Below are 9,027 nucleotides of genomic sequence, written 5' to 3'. Positions count from 1 at the left end.
AGGCGCCGCGCCTCGGGTCCTGCGGGCCGAGTGTGGGCTCACACCGCCGCGTGGGGCTCCTTCTTGGAGGGTTGGGGGAGCTCGCGCACGTCGTCCTCGGGAGGCAGACCCTCGGCTCGACCTGCCCCTCGTCCTCCGGGTCTCCGCGCCCCCACCTCGACCAAACCAAAGACCATGGTGCACTGTGCCGGCTGCAAAAGGCCCATCCTGGACCGCTTCCTCTTGAATGTGCTGGACAGGGCCTGGCACGTCAAGTGCGTCCAGTGCTGCGAATGTAAATGCAACCTGACCGAGAAGTGCTTCTCCCGCGAAGGCAAGCTCTACTGCAAGAACGACTTTTTCCGGTAAGTGCTGCCCGGCCCGGCGGCGGCGTCTCTCTTGCCCGTGCCCGGCGAGTCCGCCTCCCTCGGCCCACCAGCTGGAGCGCGGCCGGCCGGAGACGCCAGCCTACTTGCGTCCTGGGAACTGTGCGTCTTGGGTTGGCTGCACGTGCCTAGGAAGAACGGGTCTGAGCCCACCTCGGCCCGGCCCACAAGCCCCCTCCAAGTTGGGCAGGAGGCAAGGCTGCTGGGGCCTGAGTTCTCCAGCAATCCTCCCCTCCCAGCTGAGCCCTGGACGCTCCCTTTCCCTAGCTTATCCCGTTGCTCTCCAGCTCCGGGGGCGGAGGGGGGGTGGCGAGGGCTTGGAAGGAAGGGTGCCTGCACCCCACCCCCGCTTCGCCCCTGCTTTGGTCTCTGAGCGTGGGTCTGGCCCGCGACGGCACTGTCGCCTGCCTCGAGCCCTAGAATGCAGCCTCGGGACAGCAAGTTTTCTCCCGTCGCCGGCTGCCAAGGTTGGCGGGTGCCGCCGGTGAAGGCTCGGTGTGACCGCTCAAAAGCACCGCAGCAGTTTCATTGTATTCACTGAAACCCCCTCTCTCTTGCCCACTCACCTACGCAAACATCCAGAAGAAAAGGCCCACCGGCGAAGTGTGATTCCTTTGGGTGGAGGTCAGCTCGCCGCTCATTTCAGCAGATCGGGTTTCTGCTTTGCTCCCTGAGTCAGACTCATGGCAGCGGGTTTAGTTTTTGTTTGTCTCTCTCACTGTCTCTAAGTTTGTGGCGTTTGTGGGTGGGTGGGTAAGTGGGAGTGTATTCAAAATTACCTAGCCACTTTGCCCAGAGGCCTAGGGCGTGCTGCCCCTTCAGCCTCTCCTGGGGTGTGTGGCTCTGGGGGGAGGATCATGAAGGTTGCACAGGAGGGAGGCAGAGTGGCCCAAGCCTCTGAGAACCTAAGCTGTGTGGGTCACTAAGGCCTGGTTCCAGCAAAGTGTGGCGAGGCGCCTAGAATCAGGTTGACTTGGGTTGCCCCTCTATGCCTTCCGGGCGCCCCCGGTGTCCGAGTTAGTCTCCCTGCGGCGGGCGGGGTGGGATTAGGCCACTGGGGTCTGAGCGCTCATCCTTCTCTGTGAGAGAGAGTCCAGCGCTGGGAGAGAAGAGCAGCGCTCAGGGTGCGAGTTTACCCAGCCCGCCTGAATGCACTGTCCTCCGAATCTAAAGAGAAACTTAGTTTCCCGTCCCCGGCTCGCCTCCTTCCCCACGGTGCTTTCTTCCTTCGGGATAGATAACGCGGGCGGGGACCCTTGCCTCAACCCTATGTGTCTCTTCTGCGACTTGGCCCTGGTGCCCGCCTTCTGCTCCTCCTCTTCATCGCTTAATGGCCCGTCCGCTTCTCTTCCTTCCCCTCCCCTTCTCCCCGCTCCTTTCTCTGTCTTCTCCCCTTCCTTCCCCTCCTTCCTTCCTTCCCGTTTACCTCTCCCGCTCTCCTTCCTCCTGGCTTCTATCTCTCCCTGCCCCTCGCCAACCCGGTTCCCCTGCAGGTGTTTCGGTACCAAATGCGCTGGCTGCTCCCAGGGCATCTCCCCTAGCGACCTGGTGCGGAGGGCGCGAAGCAAAGTGTTTCACCTGAACTGTTTTACCTGCATGATGTGTAACAAGCAACTCTCCACTGGCGAAGAGCTGTACATCATCGACGAGAACAAGTTTGTCTGCAAAGAAGATTACCTAAGCAACAGCAGTGTCGCCAAAGAGAACAGCCTCCACTCGGGTGAGCCTCCAGGTCGCGGCTTCCTAGGGGCGGGGAGGGTCCTGAGAGACACGGCCTCACCCAGGCCGCCGCAGCTGCTGCTCACCTGCCCGCCCTCCCTTCCTCTCCCCAGCCACCACGGGCAGCGATCCCAGTTTGTCTCCTGACTCCCAAGACCCGTCGCAGGACGACGCCAAGGACTCGGAGAGCGCCAACGTGTCGGACAAGGAAGGGGGCAGCAATGAGAATGACGACCAGAATCTGGGCGCCAAGCGGCGGGGTCCGCGCACCACCATCAAAGCCAAACAGCTGGAGACCCTGAAGGCTGCCTTTGCCGCCACGCCCAAGCCCACGCGCCACATCCGGGAGCAGCTGGCCCAGGAGACCGGCCTCAACATGCGCGTCATCCAGGTCGGGGCCCAGGCGCGCCACATCTGGGAACAGGAGAGCTGGGGGATGGGTGGGGGTGGGGGACTAGGAGAAAGACGCAGATACACCTTGAAGCTCAGACGTTAGAGCATCAGAAGACCCCAAAGCCGCTGGTCTGTCTCTTCCCAGCTCCTAGGAGGTGACAGTGGAGGGGGAGGGAGAGCTCAGCAGGAGGTTGGAGGAGAGGATGCTGTTGGACATCCCGGGGAGAATTGAGACCCCACTATCTGCATGATCTGCATTGTCCCCTCTGTCTGCGGGAGGAGCGGGGCAGTTCGTGGGCACACAGGAAGTGACACCTTCCCCGGCTTCTGTGTTCCTAACTTCTGTCCCTATCCCTAACTGTATGGGTCCCTTATCCCAGAGTAGAGACTAGGTGCTCATTCTGGGTGGGGAGAGAAGGTGGTGTGTGTGGGTGTGCAGTCAGTTCTGCGTGGAAGTGCGCAGGGCATGGTGAGCGCGTGAGGCTGCGTGGGCTTCGCATTGCCTGAGTGTCCCAGGAGCTGGCTGGTAGGTTCTGCCTGCAAGGTGGTGGAAGGGGAGTGGGGGGTGTCTGGAATGGTGGTGCCTGGGAAGCCGAGAGTCCACGTGCAGGTGTGCCCTTTGACCTCTGGGAAGTCGCATGTTTGTGTGGGAGGCTGGGGTGAAAATGTTTGGTGGGACCGAGTGTGAAAATGAGCTGCGGGTTTTGAGTATTGATGTGGCATGGAGCGTCAACCGGAGTCTGGATCCAGGTCTTATGTCACTATTGTGGGCGGAGGGGAGCACCTAGACACTGCACAAGGGAAGCTGTGTGTGACGTTGGTTAGAGGAGGCTAACCTCTAGAGTTAGAGTGTGCGTGTGTGTACAGCCCTCGGAAAGCTGTGATCATGACCGTGACCGTTAGAAACAACAGGGCGACTCCTCTCCCACTGACTCCCATAGGGAATTCTGCCCAGACACCACACACACACACACACACACACACACACACACAGCCGGGCAGGTAGAGGTGAGGGGCCAGCCGCGCGCCCGGGGCTCAGGGGCTACTCCTGGTGTCCTTCAGGTCTGGTTCCAGAACCGGCGCTCCAAGGAACGGAGGATGAAGCAGCTGAGTGCGCTGGGCGCCCGGCGCCACGCCTTCTTTCGCAGCCCGCGGCGGATGCGGCCGCTGGTGGACCGCCTGGAGCCGGGCGAGCTCCTCCCCAACGGGCCCTTCTCCTTCTACGGAGGTGGGTGCGCGCCAGGCTGCCAGTGGCTTCGCTGGAAGCGGGTGGCCGTGCGGGAGGCACGGTTCTCTTTCTACAAAGAAAGGGGGAGTGGGGACAAAGAGGGGGCAGCCCAAGAGTAATTCCCAGGGAGGTGAGGAGCCCCAGGCCAGCGAGGCCCCCCGCAGGTGGTGGGCTGCAGGGGAGGAGCAAGCCCAGCCTCCTGGCTCCTCCCGGGTTCCCAGACTGACCGGTCCTGACCTCCCCACGTCTTGCAGATTACCAGAGCGAGTACTACGGCCCCGGGGGCAACTACGACTTCTTCCCGCAAGGCCCCCCGTCCTCGCAGGCCCAGACGCCAGTGGACCTGCCCTTCGTGCCGTCGTCTGGGCCGTCCGGGACACCGTTGGGCGGGCTGGAGCACCCGCTGCCAGGCCACCACCCGTCGAGCGAGGCGCAGCGCTTCACCGACATCCTGGCGCATCCCCCGGGAGACTCGCCGAGCCCCGAGCCCAGCCTGCCAGGGCCCCTGCACTCCATGTCGGCCGAGGTCTTCGGACCAAGCCCACCTTTCTCCTCGCTGTCGGTCAATGGCGGGGCGACTTACGGCAACCATTTGTCCCACCCCCCAGAAATGAACGAGGCGGCAGTGTGGTAGCGGGTGTCGCCTGGTCCGCCGCGTTCGTGGTTGTACAGAAACGAACCTTTATTTAAGAAAAAGAAAAAAAACCATGAAAAACAAAGTCCTCCCTACCTTTTTCCATCTTTGGGGACCGCTCAACAACGGCTTGGGAGACAGGATGGGGAAAGGGGACAAGAACTAGGATCCAAATCCACCTCGAGGCGGGACTGGGTCTGCTTGCTGGCGGGAAAAGTACAGGTCTGGGGCTCTCGTCTCCCACTCGGACCCCGACCCTGGAAGAGACCCCACGGGTGTGCGCGCCTGGGCCACAGGGCGGTGATGGGGTGACAGTCAGTGGTGACGGTGACGGTGACGCCAGGAGCCGCGGGGAGGGAAGCTGCAAGGCTCGGACCAGTGAGGGCGGAGAAACGGCCGGCGCCCAGGCCGGCCAGGAGGGTTCTGACTGGGAAGAGCCCGCTTAGTGTTCTCAGTGCAGCCACAGCGACCATAAACTCTCATAGCTTCAGAACCGCCGACCTGCTGCGCATCAGGTGGGACTATATACATATATATATATTTTGTCTACCTGGGTTTTTTGTTTTGTTTTTGTTTTTGCCAAAATTGCAAAATTCTAAATGTAAAGCCCTCAGTATCAACTCTTCTACCTTCACAAAACTCTCCAACACACTTAATGCAGATAAACACGCAGACACACTAGTTAGAACGAGTTCCAGCCAGACCTCTCACTAAAATGACTTGAACATTAGCCGTACAAGAAAAATATTCTACCTTCACACACTCCAAGTTAAAAAAAAAGACTATTGAACTAAAAACAGTCAACTGTTTACGTATAATACTAAATTCAGGAGTTCAGTGTTTTACTAATCTATACTGTTTTGAAACCTCTTGTTCAAGGACAAAATGTTTTGAGCAATCAACCAAAATTGTTCCTTTTCTTTTTCTGTAGATGTTCTGACAGATTTGCAGGGCTTTCAGCTCACTGTGCTAGTATGTAAAAAAAAAAGGTGTTGTTTACACGAGGCAAAGAGAAAATTCAGTCAGTTGCCAAATAGAATAATTATAGCACAAATACTGTAAAGGTGCCTGGCACCAGCGACTTGAGAAAGTGTTTAAAAACAAACAAACAAACAAAAAAGTGTTACAAGGTTTAAAAAAAATCTTTGCTAATTTTTAGTCCTGTTGAACATTCATGGAATTGTTAATAATGACTTATATAGACCCACACAGGTTTTATTTTTGTGTCTTTAAAATAAAAGTCCAAAATATTTAAATTTTATGGTCAAATATGCAGTCAACAGCTGCTACTTTTTCCTTTATATATTAAATTTCTCATATGTCTTTTATTGTTCGAATAAACCTAAGCTCGTGTGACCTCCAGTGCATATTAGACCATTCACTGTATGAAAGAAAACATGTTGAATAAATTTGTGAGTTTTTAATAAAAATAGAAAATCCGATGTTTAGATAATCAGTGTGTTATTTTGTAATTTAACGACTGAGAGGAGAGGGGTGGGGGACCCCATAGTCCCTCCCCAAGTCTTCAGGAGGGAGAGAGAAGCAGGCTTGGGGTAATGGATCCATTTTTGCCTTGGTTGTGTAGCTGAACCGCCTCAGCTAATGTGCGCAGAGCTTTTATCTGTTGTCTCCTGCTGTTATTAACTACAGATTTGCATTCTATGGGTTTAACGGATACAGTTGAGGAGATGTTTGCTGATAAGTTAATATAAAATTGGAAATAGAAAGCAAATCCGTGGCTGAAAATGAGTGGTCCAGGTTGTGATTAGGTAAGAGAGCCTGTGCATCCCCTAAATGGAAAACCGGGCTTGTGATTGCCAAACTGTAAATATCTAGTCAGAGGTGATCTTTTTTTCCAGCTACAATTCATTTCCCATAGATAATCCTGCTTCCTAATTTGGTGCTTTGAAAGATAACGAAAAATGGATGTACAGTACAGGGAGAAGTGAAATACTTTAATCCCCTTTTCACAGAGCTGAGATGACATCCTTGTTTTAGAGTTTTTGTTACATTTGAAGTTCCCGAAGAAAAAAAATATTTTGCCAGGCACAAGATCCCGGTTAAGTTTCTCTGGAAGATGAACACAAATAAGCAATGTAGCAATACAATTTCCATTGCGAGCTGCCAAGCCTTCATTAGATATGGAAGGAATTTAAATATTCCATCTACTATGAAATAGGTGGGTGGGAGAGTCTGAGTGTGAGTTAATATCAGATGCTGTTACAGCGCCAGGATTTCTCCTCCGTATCGCCCAGGACTCGGTCTGGATTCGTTTTTTTCATTATTTTAGAAATCAAAAGTTTGTACGTCAAAGGGTATGTCATTTACAGTATTGTTTTCATACTTTGTGCAGACGCCGCCAAGTTTATCTTTCCTGCAGAGAACGTTTCAAAATAAGAGATCTTGCCCTGCACACATGTGACTGCCCCTTTAGCAGAGGGGAGGGGGGACATCAGGGAGGACTGTTCTGTCCAAAATGGAAATGTATGAAATATGGGGAGACTTTTGAAACCCCTGGCCTCTGCAGACAGCTCCTTTCATTACCTGTTTTCTATGCATCCTCTGGACTACCGAGTGGTTTGCTCTTTGAGCGTTTATATACATTGAAGCCAGACTCAAAGAGGCCCTCATCCCCTTTGAGAGAGATTCGTTTCCCTGGAGGACGTCTGCGCCTCGGGAGGCTGCATTTCCCTAGCCCGGCAGCTGAATTCTTTAGCAGCTTTCTGGCCGCCCCGCGCCTCCACGAAGGTGGCAGAGTTGGGTGCCCGGGCTGAACCCAGCCTCCTCGCCGACCCTGAGGCGGCGGCCGCCTTTCCCTTTGGCGCGGGATCCGAAACCCTGGCCAAGGCCCGAACAGGTGGCAGCGCTCAGCAGTCCAATTTGGAAGCGAAGGCCGGGAGGAGGAGGTTCAGAAGCCGCCCAGACTGTCGGCCCCGTGGGAGCTGCGCTGCCCATCTCTGGGCTGGAGGTGCGGGCTAACACGGAAGCTTCCTGGAGCCGCGGGGCTGGGAGCGCCCCCTGGGAGGCGCTAGGGCCGGAGGGGGACTTCCAGCGGTCCCCTCCCTTACGCCCCCGGAGAGCAGCCTCAGCCTGGTCTCCCCTCCTGGTCATTTGAAAGTCGCCTCCTGGTGCTTCTCTCTACCTACCCTGGGAGTTCCCCCGGCGGGGAGCCACCATCTGCGCTGGCCAAAGCGCTGAAGCCCACCCACCCAGCCTCTCCAAACTAGTGGAGACTAGGGGGGTGGTGTGCAGTGAGACTACGGGGCGGGCAAGGAGCGTGCGTGGAGAGCCAGGGCGGGCATGACCTGGGGCCTGAGAGGAGAGACAGGGCTGAATTTGGTCCCCTCACCAAACTCTTGAACCCCTAGTTCTGTGAACAGTGCCTTGGGACCTTGAGGGAAGGGCCTGCTACCTCCCTCCTAGTCTTCTGCTACCTGTACAGCCTCCTGTCCCTTTGTCGTCCTGGGCAGTAAACAGAGACTGTGAACCAGGAGACTACCCCCTGCCTCCTCTGGCAGGACTCCTCCTCTCCTCCCTGAGCCCTGTCAGAGGTTATTTCTACCAGGGAAGCAGTCTGCAATCTCCCCCCAGCCCCCAACACCCACCCTCCATTCCCACCAGCCATCCTCCACAGGACCTCAGGAAACTAGAATGCTGGTACAGAGGAGGCTGTAGGGGGGATAATATATATATATATATATATATTAATATATTTGGGGTCTGATAGATGTATTATATATATTTGGGGTCTGATAGTCCTGCCCTGTGTCTCAACTTCTCAACTTCAGGTTTTAGATTCTTTCCTTTTTCCTCCACTCCTAGGCACCCTTTCTTATAATCAGTATGGGGTAGGTGAGCAGAGGATGCATTCTGGGGATCTGGAGTGTACAGAGCTGGAGTTGACTCCATAGCAGTGTCTTTTTTTTCTTCTTCTTCTTCTGGAAATTGCGTGTGACAGGAGACGGGTGGTCCATCCCAAGGAGGCTTCCTGAATCTGTGGGACCAGGGCAGGATAGGAAGAGTAGGTGAGCAGATATAAAACATTTTCAGGTGGTTGTGTGGGCCAGACTGAGAATCATCAAGCACTAACAGGTTTGCATAATAGCTCAGAGGTGGTCTCTGCCCCTTCTCACCTCCCTTCCCTCTTCTGTTTACTCCAGGGCAGATTTCTAAGCATGATTCATGTCCTTAGTCACAAGTGGAAAGGATTGGGGGAGAATGGTTTCTTGCATGCGGGGTGGGGGTGGAAGAAACATTTTTATTCTTTGCTGGGGGTGGTAGTTGTTGTAGCCTGGGGTGCACACTTCTGCTCTGGAGGCTCCCAGTGCAAGCACCAGGCTTCAATGACGGGATAAGGAAAAAGAAGAAATCATCCCCACCTGAATTTCATGGACAGTGGTTTTCTTGCCTGAATCCCCTGCCTACAGTGCCCTGTCCTAGTCTTCATTCTTCAAGAGCCACCTGGACCGGGGAACATGGGACAGGATACACTAAAGTGCTGGTCTCTAGTTGCTCTTGACCGTAAGGCCACAGGAAGACAGGGACCTGCATATTCCTTGGATCACACAGGATAGTCTGAAGAGTCGAGGGTTCCCCAACCCCCAGGATGCTTAGTTGTGGGATCCAACTGGCCTGGGTTGAACCCAAGAAGGGGCACTGCCAGAGTGCACCCCTAAGATCTATTCTCT

At 55.0% G+C, this 9,027-nt stretch overlaps 1 protein-coding gene across 2 annotated transcripts; it reads left to right on the top strand.

The window, feature by feature from the left end:
- The first annotated feature begins 83 nt into the window (after positions 1–83).
- Positions 84–5,787, top strand: LHX1 (LIM homeobox 1). 2 transcript variants are annotated; one of them, XM_004706985.3, is made up of 5 exons: positions 84–344; positions 1,859–2,085; positions 2,198–2,475; positions 3,540–3,705; positions 3,960–5,787. In XM_004706985.3, the coding sequence occupies exons 1-5, from the start codon at positions 175–177 to the stop codon at positions 4,337–4,339; spliced, it is 1,221 nt and encodes a 406-aa protein (XP_004707042.1). In that variant the 5' UTR covers positions 84–174; the 3' UTR covers positions 4,340–5,787. The 2 variants fall into 2 exon arrangements, with proteins under 2 accessions (XP_004707042.1, XP_045155845.1); XM_045299910.1 differs by having other exon boundaries at positions 196–344; positions 1,977–2,085.
- The last annotated feature ends 3,240 nt before the right edge of the window (positions 5,788–9,027 follow it).

Source organism: Echinops telfairi, unplaced genomic scaffold, assembly GCF_000313985.2.
Source record: "Echinops telfairi isolate 266 unplaced genomic scaffold, ASM31398v2 ScPeMD7_7458;HRSCAF=8496, whole genome shotgun sequence".
NCBI lineage: Eukaryota > Metazoa > Chordata > Mammalia > Afrosoricida > Tenrecidae > Echinops > Echinops telfairi.
The sequence above is the reverse complement of the archived record's forward strand: the minus strand, read 5'-3'. Positions and strand labels throughout refer to the sequence as shown.